Here is a 13,918-nt window from a genome sequence, read left to right as displayed (position 1 = left end):
CGGATGCGACGACGTTGTCGCTCCCTCTCTGCAGGAGGGAGACTTTCGTGGAGATATTCTTGGCAAACGTCCGCATCGTTTAAAACGGAATTACGACACAATGACCAGCAAGGTCTATGTGGAGTAGTATCCTCCTCCACTTGAGATGAGGAAGCCTGCCCCCCATAGCGAAAAGCACTAACCCCACCTTGATCCCGGAAGAAATGCTCTCGATGAGGAGGGGGTGTGGGAAGATGATCGGATCCACCAACCTCTTTCTCCTTATTAGGAGAATTATCCGACAAATCGATCGGATCTTGAACAGTGTTTAACGGTGAGGTTGGGGGAGTCGGACGACGTGAGTCCTTCAAACCTGAAACATTTCCAAAACACAAATTCCTTAAGTCACCAAGGAGCGGCAAATTCAAATATAATCGTAAAGGTTCAAATCTTACCTTTAGAAACGTCCTGGGTAGAAAGCTCTCGAAGACGAGCTCCCAAGTCTGGGATTTCAACCTTCTCCTTCTTCTTCTTCTTCTTCTTCTTCTTCTTGGGCGCGGCATTGGAAGGCTGTGTTTTCCGCTTTCCAGCAGCCTTCGAAGCACCCGCTTCTGTAACCGAAGGTTCGCCCTCAACTGATTGAGGACCACCTTCCTCACCTGTTGATGGATCGGTGGTGGCCTTCGAATCTTGCTTGCTCGTCAAACCTACAGCCGAATGTGAAGGGTTAGTGGCACCAACTGACAATCCTCCTTCACAAAGTGATGATTCTTCACTAGATGAAAGAAGTACTACCACCCCGCTCGAAGTAGCGGCGGTTATAGGTCGAGGTTGAAGAATACCTTCACAGTTCGTGACAAACTCCTCACCTTGCGCGTACATCGCCTCGGAGACAACAGGCTCCGGTGTGAGGGTAGTGGAAAACAGAAAGTTATTCCGCGTACGATCCAGGAACGAAACGTCATGTTTTGTAATGGGGCGGCGTACCATCATGCCACCTATCTTATCCACAAGAGTGGAGAGGATCGTACCTTCACCTGCAAGCGAAGAATGTTAAAGAAAGTAAACTAAGAACCCGGAACGTTACAAGTAAAAACTTACTTCCATCAGAATTCTCATAACAGGGTTCCAAAGTGGGGAACGACCACAAACGACTCATCCGGGCATGCACCATCTCTCCCTCATGAATGGGACGCATGGGTGTCGGAGTATTTGTTAAAGTAAGAAACCAGGCACGACCTTCTTATTCGGAAGCAGGGACTTCCGGCAATTTGTCCTTCGGTTTCCGATGAGTCATTGTAAACGGGATAACATCTTCCCGGATCCAGAAAAATTTTGTCTTCCACCCGTGGATACTGCGAAGCCATTCAAAACCAATAGATCCTTTACCGGTGGTAGCAGAACTGTACCAGCCTTCACGATAAGTCATCTTGTACAGCACGACAAACATGCCAACGGAAGGATCGTAATCATGCGCTTGACAGCAAAACTCGAAATGCCGGATTCTTAGCATCCCAAAAGGATGATTCTGGGATAAATGAATCCCATACGCCGTCAAGACCGATTGTACGAACTTGGTTACGGGCAATCGGAAGTTCCCGATAGTGAAATGGTCCAAGTAAACGGCCATCTTCTTCGGCGGAGGCGCCGTTGCGATGGCTCCTTTCGATGGACGTTCGGCCTCCCATTCCGAAGGGAAACCGTATACGTTTTTAATATCGTCAAAGTCCTTCTCCTTGATTTTACACCCAACTTCATTAATAGCAGGATGATTTTTCTTCTGGGCAGCCATTTTGTGTAGAATATAAAAACGAAAGCAAGAAAGCAAAAGTTCTCTGATATAAGCAAAGGAGAAAATATGTGAGCAATAAGAATGGATTGAAGACATCAATGCCTATTTATACTCATCGCAATTAATGCGACCATCTGAATGACAGAGGAAAGAGAAAATGCGGGCCACAGGATGACCGACACGTCAGGCGGGAGATTCGAAAAGTGCTTACAGGCTGTCAAACAGGAGTTCTACAAGTCTTGTACGCCACATCACCGATACTATCCAACTTACACAAGTACAAAATTCAAAGAAAAGATATCTCACAAAGATATTATCAACATCAAGTTCTTTTCATTAATATTCAAAAAGAGTAATTACAAAAACATGAAAAATAATTACAAGTTCGGTTTTAATTCCTACATCTATCATATAGGTTAGGGGCCGAAGTTCCTTCCGGAGCATTTTGGGAAGCATCCTCAGATTTATCATCATCAGATTCATCATCCTCCGATTCATCATCTATGTAAACCCGCAACTGCTTCACGCCATCATCAGAAGAGGCGAACTCTGGAAGCATATTCTGCAGCGGAAAGACAAGGTCATCATACTCTTGGACCCGCATGTCTAACTCTTGCTTCTCGTCAAGGCCATGAAGCGGGTGGCTCTCAATAGACTGTCCGGATTGGGCAAACGCCAACCCTTCATTGAAACCCTTCACCCGGCCAACGCCTTTCGAAGCCGTTGTCAAGTTAACGAAGCAATCAGTAAGCTCCGTGCTCCTCTTGATATGACGGATGACCTGTGAACAAGATTCGTCAACATCATGGAATTAAAAACACAACAAATAAACAGTATACGAGAAAAACTTACAGAGTCAAAGCCACGATTGAGGAAGTATTTTCTTTCCTGCTCAGCGCGCTCCGCCCTACCACGAAGTTCTCGCAACTCGGCGGAAGCGCGTTTGCTCGCTTCAGTTTGAGATTGCAAAAGGGAGTCATATGCAGACTGCATCTCAGAAGCAGTCTTATCTTTCAATTCAGATTGCTCCCCTTGCAACTTTAAAGCTTCCTCGAGCTCTTGGTTCCGGGCGTTCTGACGAGACACCTCGTCCTGCGCCTTCGCCAACTCGTCCTTCTTTTGAGTCTCAGCTCGAGCGGCCTCCAGAACAGTGTTCTGTTTCTCGCAGGCCTCTTTCCACCGTTTAGCAGCATCAGCATTTCGCTCTTTTTCCTTTTTGAAGGCAGCTTCGGCATCAGTCTGTTTCCACCTAGCTGCACTCGCTGCTTTACGGTGCTCCTCGGCTTCCTTCTCCGCAACCTTCACGGCCTCAGAAGCCACACCAAGCTTCCCGCCCATTGTTCGCCATTCTCGCAAGATTGCCTGACTACAGGTTAAGCTGTTAGTCAAGGAAATCGATAAGTCAGTATGAAGTTCTTGACGGGAGCGGGTCCGTTGGTATGCCACTTCGGCAGGTGGCAAACAATGCTCAACAAAGTTCATGCAGGTCTTGGAATCCGAAACCCGCGACCCATTGACAATGTCCCAAGACGGGACAAATAAGTCATAGTCTCCCCCCAACTGTACGTCTCCAAAATATTGAGAACTCGAGGTTCCGAGACGAACAGGAGTGGAGAAAGACTGTTGTGGACCACCTTGTGAGGAACCCCCTCCATCTTCATAAGCAGAGGCTCCAAATAATAAATCATCCCCTTCACCCATTGTAAAAGGCGAAGAGGTGGGGTTGAATTGAGAAGAAGGTCGCATGGGAGATTCGTTAACCCTGAAGCCTTCAGCAGTGACTTCAGGGTTATCGTGTTGAGAATCGGTGACATCCCCACCCCGGAAAAGATAATCCAGGGATCCGGTAGTCACCGATTGAACGTTAGCCCCCTCCACAGTCGTTTCAACAGGAGGGGTAACAGGTTTATCCGCTTCTTTTTCCGGAGGAGGCGACGGTTGTTTCTCAATAGTTGGTGTCAGCGCCGACAGCTTTCCAGCAGAAGGACGCTCGGCAATGGACGGATCTGCATAAGGAAATTACAGTCAGAGCCCATTTTGAAAGAATAATAAAAGTTAACAAGTAAGAACTCACCAGATACTATCCCTAGACGCTCCGCAAGGTTGGGCGGTAGTGGTTTCCTCGGACGATGTGTCCGGCGTTTCTTCATTTTCGGCTCCTTCCCGGCATCCGCAGCACTGGTACCTGCGTCACTTGCCTGGGATACACGGAGGGATCTTTTCCGGTAAAGTTCTGCCAGCAAATGAGAGACAGATGAAATCTCAGGAGCGTCATCCGAGCTTTCCTCCTCAAGGAGGGCAGAATCGTCACTTAGAATGACGATTGTCCCGTCGGAGGTCAGCGCGTTAAGAGGCGGAGGGTTCAGGATATACGCACCTGATTCGAAGATAGCCTCCGAGACAATCGGCTCAGCACGTACTTTGATCGGAAAAAGGAAGTATTTAGCAGTCCTTTCAAGAACTGGCGTATCCTTCGCATTATGGATATTCCTACCCAAGCAGCCCTTGCCATCATCTAGGGCGTTCAGCATCGATCCAAAACCTGAAAACAAACAAAAAAAGTCAACAATAAAAACTCAAAAACGGAAAGGCAAAGGAATAAGGTAGCAAAACTCACGGCCATCTAACTCAATAAAAACAGGCTCCAAGAAAGGCGAAGGCCACAAGCGGCTCATGCCCGCCCACACAAGGGCTTCCTCAGGAAGTACCCGCATCGGCGTTGGTGAAGTAGTAAGTGTGCGAAACCAGTCGCACTTCTCATGGGCGGCCGGAGTGATATCAGTAAGAGCATTGTTGGGAGCGCGATGGATCATGGTCTCAGGTACCACGTCCTCAGAAATCCAAAAGAACTTTTTCTTCCAATCCTTGGAAGTATCCTCGGTCACGTTGCCAATGACCCTATCAGGCAAACTATGGGAAGTGAACCATCCATTCCGGTTAGCCATCTTGTAAAAGACAACGAATCGGTCCAGCCGGGGTACTAGATTATGTGCCATACACACGAACTCGAAGTGTCGAATTCGCATGACGGCACGAGGGTGAAGTTGAGATAAGTGAATCCCAAACGCCTTAACCAACTGCAGAAAGAACTTTGTGATTGGAAGGCGAAAGTTCCCACGGTCAAAATAGTCGGCGTATAGTGCCATCTTCCCAGGAGGTGGAAAGCTGGCTATAGAGCCGGCAGAAGGGAACTCCGGTCCCCACTCCGGTGGAATGCCGTAAGTCGTAATAAGTTTCTGGTATTCCTCTTGCCCCAGTGGACTTCTATCTCATCAATCTCAGATTGAGCAGACGCCATTACAAACACTTGGTAAAATATCAGGTTATCTTAGGAAAGATTAAATGATAGATTAAAGAAAGAAAGCAAGTTCGTATTTAGAATTCAAAGGCGATAAAACTTCAAAAAAGAAGTTAACTCCCTCTATTTATACCCACCGCAATTAATGCGATGGGATGCGAACAGTAGAGAGAGAAAAAACCGTCCAGTAACAGATCGCCACGTCATGCAGGAAGTTCGAAAAAGGGAAAAAGTTGTACAGTCGGGTACAGTAACAGCCGTAAAAAACGTCCAGTCACCTGCACACGCGACTGCGAGTGGCCAACTTGTCCTTTTTCATGATTATCCATAGCAACAAAAGATATTTCTCACCAACTTGCAAAGTCAAAAATCCCCAAATCCACATTAAGCCCAGAATTTCACCCGCGTAAAATACTTCACACAAAAGAAACACTGGACTGGGGGGACTTATAGAGGTAGGGTACTAAAAAGACCCAAATATCCTTAAGTAACACCCGCGGGTCAACCAAAAACATGTCACAAGTCACCCGTTGGACATAAGAACCATCCGCATAGATCATCTGAGGAAGAAACACCCTCGTGGCACATGCGGAAGCATCCTGGCACCCTCAAGAGTCATCCGCAAGAAGGAATATCCTTCCGCGTAAATGACCACGTGGTAATTCCCCGGGACAACTGTGAATAACCAATTACCTTCTAGAAGATTTGCCAAGATGCTTTCTTGGGCATTACGTGATCCTTCGGCCAATCAGCCAGTAACACCTGGCAAGGTTGTTATAACCGTGCACATGGCCAATATTGCTCTGTTAACCAATGATAAAGAAACACGTGTCCAGGTTGTTATACATGCACATGCAATGTATAGCCTGAACCTATCATATGAAGGCACGTGTCCAGACGGTTATGAGAGCATCTTCTAAAAGGATAGCTGGCCCGATCACTTCCCCACACCCTTTGGCTATAAATACCCTCTCAATCATCATGAGGTATTCATTCACTCTCACGGTACTTTCTCAATTTACTTAAGTACTTTGCTCTCGTCAGAACTGTACTTATTCTCACGTCGGATGGTGGTTACCGGAAGACCCCCCCTCTTGTCCTTCCCGTAACGAGCTCACGGTGTTTGTTTTGCAGGTTCACGTCATTGGACTTTGGGAAATTGTGTTCATATCGTATTGACAGTTAACCATATCCTACCTTGTTGACTTATTGGATATAGGACCCATTAGTAGGGAGTAGATCCGTGCTTCTTCAGTGCTATGTAATTCTTAGATGATAAGAACAACAGTACTACAAGCCTACAACAGTACTATATATATAAGCCCAAAAACTATACTTAAACTCTAATGATTAACCAACAAAGTGTGGACTTTTAGTTAAGCATGGAAACGTGGGCACTTTGGTGACTAATGTGTCTTGCACAATGTTTTGAAACATGCATATACTAGTCGTATGATCGTTGGATTTGGCATGCCTACTTTAATATGGTCGGCACAAACAATGATATTATTGTTGATGGAATGTTAACAATGTGGAGTATGAGTATGGGTATTGTCTTAGCGATGGCACTAATCCAAAGTGGGCTACGTAATTGCCACATGACAAAACAACGATAATATTTCTAGAAAAAGTAAGAACCCACACGAAAATAAATTTTAACGGGCGTTCAATGTGCTGAAGAAAATTAGATGAAGTATCATTTCCCGATCAACACGAATATGGTCAAAAGTGAAAGTAATAAGCATCATGTATTGTTGCTTGATTTTACTTAACATGATATATAATTGAATAAACAGGGAACGCAATTACTTGTCCTATTATAACAAAGACGATGAATAAATTATATTATATTTTTATTTTTTTATTTCAGTTAATTTTTATTAATGTATGCATTCCTTTTTTTATATTCATATAATGTATTTTTTATGTTAATTTAAATAAAACAGTTAGTAAGAACCAACATTTTTGGAAGAGAAATAATGATTACTTATTTTTATCCTGAAGACGTATTGGGTTATTGGTGATTATAAAACATATTATCGTTTGTTGCGTATTATTTATATATTGCCATGAATACTTTTTTTATTTTCGCAAACTAAAGACGTATTTAAATCTCTAAATATATTGCATGCATTGATTCGTATGTTAGTGTGATAACAAATTTCAAGATTTGTCTAAACGAAGGCGCGCATGATTTTATCAGGTATGGCATTCATGTTTTGGAGACGTGGTTGGACATTGTCAATTTGTAGTTGATTCTAACGGGGCTCATGTTTCGTTTATAACCTCTTGTAACAATGTCACTCAAGATGTTTGTAGACTTGCTGAATCGTTGGCCAACCTTATTGTGCTGAAACAAGAAACTAATCCTAGTACTCTATTATTATTACTATTATTATTATTATGAACAGCCAATTTAGATTATTGGCAGACCACTAATCCACCAATCACTTCCATTCCTTTCTCGGGAAGAAACGTACCCATATATAGGTGAAAAAAAACCCTTGAACCCTAGACCTACTTTATGATTTGTTATGATGAGAAGCATCTAAAACCTAACATGTTTTTTTTAATAAAATTGTCGGGATAGTTACTGTGTTTCCGGCTTAAGCAACGGCTGACTTGGTCAAAGTTGGTTATATACATATAAGTGTACGAAACAATCATACCCTTAATTTCACTTAAAACAAAACCGCTATGATAAAAATGTAAATAATGAAAAAGAAATATAGGTTGCTTTTCGTCACACATAATTATTGATTTATAAGTTGCATAATATTCTTCATACGTAATTACCTTTTTTAGTGTTATTACTTTTATTCACGTATAATTATTTAACTTCATCCGTAAGTATTATTATTATTTCATGTGTAACAATATTATTTCATGCATTATTTACGTGAAAATATATGTAAATGAATTTTTTTGGTAGACAAATATGCAATAATATAATATAATAGCTTTATAAAATGAGAGTATTAGCACAAATATATCATTAGTGCACTTCAACTATTTTATTTATATGAAAACTAGTGTTTACCCTACGTGTTGCGCCGAGACAACTAGTAAAACCCCAACGTTAAAATGAGGGTGTTGTAATACTCCGAGTGTTACGATGGTAAGTTGACGTGAATTAAGACATTATCGGTTATGCTCGCTAAGGTATAGACACAGTTGGTAAAAACCTAAGCGTCAAACCCAAAAGATAAATTTGTCAGTTTAACATATAAAAAAATAAAAGTTTCGATGTTTATTTGGTCGGTAAACCCGGGCAGTTGTAAAACCCAAACGTTATCGGTCCAGGGCCTTGAGGCGGTAACTCGACACAAATTCGGTCGGTTTAGGTTACTTTCGTTATGGTGTCGAAGCTAAAAGATGGTAAAAATATAAAAATTAAGGTGGATCAATGGGTGATATCAGTCAGTAAATTTAGACGGTGGCAAAACACGACATTGTCGGTCATGGTCGTTAAGGTTGTGAATTTACACGAATTTGGTCCGTTATGTTCTTTACCGTACCCGAACTAAAAAAATAAATATAAAATGATAATGACCAATACGGTGCCGCCAAGTTACCCAATCGACACTTAGCGGCACTAAACTTCCTAATTATTATATATCATAATGTGGTTTAGTTAGGTATATTTTTGTTCAAAATAACCAATATTTAGCAGTTATAAATACATACTTGTAGTTCATTCATAACCATAACTCATTTTACTACTAGAAAGCATTCTACTTGTAATGATGCCATCTTTATCATCGTCAACAATCGATTTCGTTTTTTTGATTGCTTTGGTTATTGTGATACCGAATGCTGCTCCCTGCAACGTTCCTAAACCGTATCAGTTTGTTCACAATGTTTGTAAAAAACTAAGACATGAGCATTTCTGCTTGGCGGTCTTAAAATCCGATGAAAGGAGTAAGTTTGCAAAAAACATAACAACCCTTACAACGATTGCGGTCAATGTGGCAACGAAGAACTCGACTGGGATCCGAGATTACTTCTTCAGAGTGAAAACTGGTCCTCCAGCTGTGTTGAAGTCTCTAAAATATTGTATCAATTCGTATAATAATGTGATCTCAAATTTCAAGTTTTGTCTAAACGAAGGTGAGTGTACTTTTATCGGTTACGACATTCATGTTGCTGGAGACGCGGTTAGACTTTGTCAATCGATTGCGGATCGTAACGGGGCTCATGATTCGTTTATAACTACTAGTAACAATGTTACTCTAGAGTTTTGTGGGCTTGCTGAATTTTTGGCCAACCTTATGTGTAGCAATGAAAGAGGAGCCTAAACCTAGTACTTTATGATTTGTTTTAAAGAGAAGATGCATCAAATACTAATTCGTGTGTTTAAGATACTGTTTCATATATTTATAATATAATCGATTTATAAATCTTTTCTCACTGGATAATTCCGGGTAGTAAGGCTTTATTCGTTGGTGATTCAAAAATAAATAAGTCTTTTCTTATTCCTACGTGTTGTCAACTTTATGTTGATATTATTACGATTGTGCAATTGATGATATATATTTTGTTTTTCACTACTTTTAAAATGCATCTAATATGTTACATTTCGTGATCGAGCCTTCATCTCTTAGGATAGAGACGACACCAATATCGCCAAACCAAAACTCATTGGTGCGGTTGTAGATATAAAACAATGTGTCTATGTTAGGGTACGTAAGGCGTGGTTAGGGAAACATGGCGGGGAGGGTGAGTTGGAACTAAAGCTCAGTCGGGAATGTTATCAGAGGGGAGCGTATAGAAATCTCGAGAGGAAGCCATCCCGCAGAGGAAGCCGATGCTTTATGTACAACCATTAATGTTCAATGTACAACCTCAATGCTTCATTATTAAAGAAATTTATTTCCAAATATTTTAAAAGAAAATAGATTATAAAATTAAAAACCACATCAATGTTTACCTTTTAAGAATTATAACAATATAGTGTAACTAAATCCAATAAATACTATAAAAATACGAAGGGAATGTATTATGGGTATCCACTTTGGCCTTCACCCCATAGGGGTAAAACAATGTGGTAATAGTAATACTAATATTAATTGATCTAAGAACCATTTTCGTTACATATACCTTCCATGTGGTGTGTTTTGTCTTCCATGTGGTGTGCAAAATACGTTGTTGCTTTAAGTTGCATGTTATGTTTTCCATGTGGCATGACATTTTGGCTATACATATCTACTAACAAATTGAGCTGAACCTAACTAAAAGTAAAAAAAAATGACCTTAACTCTTTATCAAAGGGTTAAATCGGATTTCGAATTGATAAATTATCAAACTCATATGCAAGGGTTTAGGAGTTTCAATTTACATAAACGAATGTACAAATTAGCAAACTATTCATTACAACTTTGAACTTTCTAAACTACGTTAACGAATTTCATAATACAAAATAATCGGATCGACAGATTTAAAAGTTTTATCTTTCCATAATAAAAATATAACAAAACAAAAATAAGCCCACGAATCAACTTAACTGCTCGTGGCTTGAAATGAGATTTGCATAAAAGAAAAAAAAAATATTAAACCAATTAGGCTGGAAATGAGTTCCGCATGAAAACAATTCATGCAAAAAGATTCGATCTTGGGACAAAATTATAGGTGCTAAAGATTTCGGTAGCCTTGGTCCCTTGGAGTTGGTTGCATTAGGGTTTAGATATATGAACTTCGCTTTACTCGCAAAATGGTGGTGATGCTTCAAAGCTGAGCCATCACAGGTTTTGGGCCAAGGTGATTTAATACTTGCATGGCAAACTCATTGGCTCGGTGGGGAATGGGTGTAGGACAAATATTTGGACCGATAAATGGACCGGTTCGAAAAGGATCGGGTCGTATTGCTTTGTTAAGACATGCGTAACTATTGAGTTGAAATGGGCTTGGAAACTTGGCCAGATTCATTAATTGGGCAGATTATAGTGACTCTTCAATAATTGACAAGGGCCAATCTCAAAGTTGACTTGTTTTTAAATTCTATATGATTCAACTCATCATATTGTTTTCCTTTTTTTGAAATAAAGAAACAAATTCATATATCCCCTCTAAAATGTGAAATTACGCATTTTCACAAGTCATGTTTGAAGTGCATTACCGCATTATACATTATTATGTATTGAACTTGTATTTTGAGAAATATGTAATTTTACAAGTTTAGAAAGGTATATATATGAAATTATCCCTAATTTTTTATGATCTTCTATAAAACAAATCAAGTTGTCATGTCCCGTTTATGATAATTGATAAGGGACATTGCTTATGTTTTGCTATAGACTTGTCATGAAAAGTAACATGTTTATGCAAATACACTTTTCAAATCGATGAAGATTACCATGTAAATAACAGAACTAACAAGTGTGAAAGTTTTCATTTGACGTGTTGCTACATATGTTATAATTGTTAGATATAAAACTATAGTTTTATTGGTTCTTAATTGAGTTGTTTTATTTTTTTTTGTATATATAATACTTGGAAAAAGTATAATCAACTTTGGATACTTGGAAGACAATAATGCTAGAATGAAGATGTGTAAGGATTAGACTTTATATTGTTGGAGCTAAAGTACATATACCTTTTTGTTGATGAGTTTAGAGTTAACACTCTCGTCATGCTCTCGGGCCTTCTCTCGCGCTTAACTCACTTAGGATTACAAATCTATTATTCATTGTTGATTATTCTGGTGTCTTCTACTTTCAATTCCAGTTGTTTGTTGTTCGATCTAAAAGATGTATTCGGCTCATTTTGAATCGGTTTAATTTTGTTTTTACATTATTTTCGTTTTTGGTGTGCAATATAAGTCTATAATCTTTGTTCTTGTGTTTATTTCAAGATCTTGTAAACGATTTCAAAATTAAATCATAATAAAACTTATGAACATTAGATTTTGACAAATAAATTCAAACACCATACAAGCAAATACAAACAACAGAAGTCATATTACGTTAAAAAAACAACATACTTTTTTCAGTTCTTTTCTAATAGACAATCTATTCTACTTCTACTCTCAAACTAGAACCCATACATATTACTCTTCATCCGGTCAAAAAAATCTCTGTCTCACCTATAAATAGGGCTTCACTGATTCTAGATAAGGTCGGTGGGTATACACCGGTGTAGGTCATCAAATGAGCTGACATGGCACCTCAAATGAAGAATGAATTCATTTGAACACCACCCCTCTCTATCTCATTTCAGTATTGACATGAGGCCACTAACCATGATCACGTGGGTCAATAAAGTCTTCAGCCAATCAAAATTTTATTTTTTTGTTTTGTTTTCTTTTTTCAATTCTTAATAAAATGATGGAGAATGATCTATACCCGTGATTGAAGAGTGAGGTTGAATGATGAAGGAAGAGCTGACATGGCACATATGTGACGAATACGAGGAAATGAATCAATTGAGCCATAGCTTTTAGCCAAACTTTGGTCATTCATGTTGTATTTAAAGATTTTGACACGCAGACAATTGACTTGGCAACCACGGTCAAATTTTGTCAGGGGTAAGGGGTGCATGCAAGGATAAGCTTTCATGGGTTCCAAACCAAAAAATAAAATCACCCCCACCTAGGGATGGAAAAAATGCCCAAGCCTTATAATATTCGTCAATTTTCGAATCCGAAAACCCGACTTGTTTAATTTTTTTTATTTATTTGATTATAGTTATAAGATTGTACAAAAACAACCATTAGCCAACTCTGATTAACTTTTGCACCCACCACCATAGAACAGGGACCAAATTGCAGTTATTATTCAATTTCTTTCCCTCCTTTCTCCTCCCTCTTACGATCAGCCATACCCCCCCCACCCCCACCCACCATTTCTTAGACCTTAATTTACGGACTAATTGGCAAAATTAATATTACCATATCAATCCTTACCAAAATCCGATCCTACCGACACGCTATACATGGTAAATAACAACGAATTGACAGCTAACATGAATGATAACAAACCGCAATATTTTCAAAAAGTTGTGAATACTGTAACATTCGTCAATTTTCGAACCCGAAAACCCGACTCGTTTAAATCTTGTATTTCGTTGTGATTATATTTAATTCTTTTTATCATTAACAACTAGTAATATTTGTCGGTGAACTTTGAGGAGCTTGACCATTTTCATCCTAATTCTTTTTATTATCTCATCATCACCTAATCCACACGTTAAGGTGAGTTTACATATCCTGCTTTTTCATTTTTTAAATTTTGGGGGTGACATGTATACCATATTTAAATTACTCATTTTAGTTATTTATCTATTCATAACACAATTCAATATATGTTTATGTGTGATTATTGCATGCTCTATGATAACGTTCTATGTGCTTAATTGTTTTTTTTTTTTTTATGTTTGGCAATTGGTATCTCATCCTCATCTATCCTCATCTAGTATGATCATGCATTACCCAAGTACTTTGGTTTCGTATAAATAAGAACGGGTCCACATCTATTTAGTTGTTTACATTTCATAAGAATTGTAACACTCATCATTTACATATGAATTGTGATTTATCTCCATATATATATAAAACTAAAACTTATGTATTCTCACCAACATTCGTGTTGACAAAATCTATTTTCATACATGTTACAGGTACAAGTAGTTGATATTATTCAAGTTGAAAGACAATAGTTTGACCTCAGGATATTATTCAAAAACCAAGAAGTATGATGTATTGATTTGATTATTATAATTGTGTACTTGTTTTGATATTAATGAATTAAGTAATTATTGTCACTTCAATTAGTGTCTTTTGATTTGTTGTCCAATCAATACGTTACGCCCCGGCATGTTCCGCCGCCTTTGGTCGGGGTGTGACAGATTGGTAT

At 39.2% G+C, this 13,918-nt stretch overlaps 1 protein-coding gene across 1 annotated transcript; it reads left to right on the top strand.

Annotated features, from left to right (window-relative positions):
* The first annotated feature begins 8,815 nt into the window (after positions 1-8,815).
* LOC143575266 (uncharacterized) lies at positions 8,816-9,367 on the top strand. The gene has a single exon (XM_077059683.1). It carries the CDS (start codon positions 8,816-8,818, stop codon positions 9,365-9,367), a length of 552 nt encoding a protein of 183 aa, XP_076915798.1.
* Positions 9,368-13,918: the final 4,551 nt, after the last annotated feature.

Source organism: Bidens hawaiensis, unplaced genomic scaffold, assembly GCF_021521415.1.
Source record: "Bidens hawaiensis isolate Kalapana, Puna unplaced genomic scaffold, B.hawaiensis_p1.1 tig00027329_1, whole genome shotgun sequence".
NCBI lineage: Eukaryota > Viridiplantae > Streptophyta > Magnoliopsida > Asterales > Asteraceae > Bidens > Bidens hawaiensis.
The sequence above is the reverse complement of the archived record's forward strand: the minus strand, read 5'-3'. Positions and strand labels throughout refer to the sequence as shown.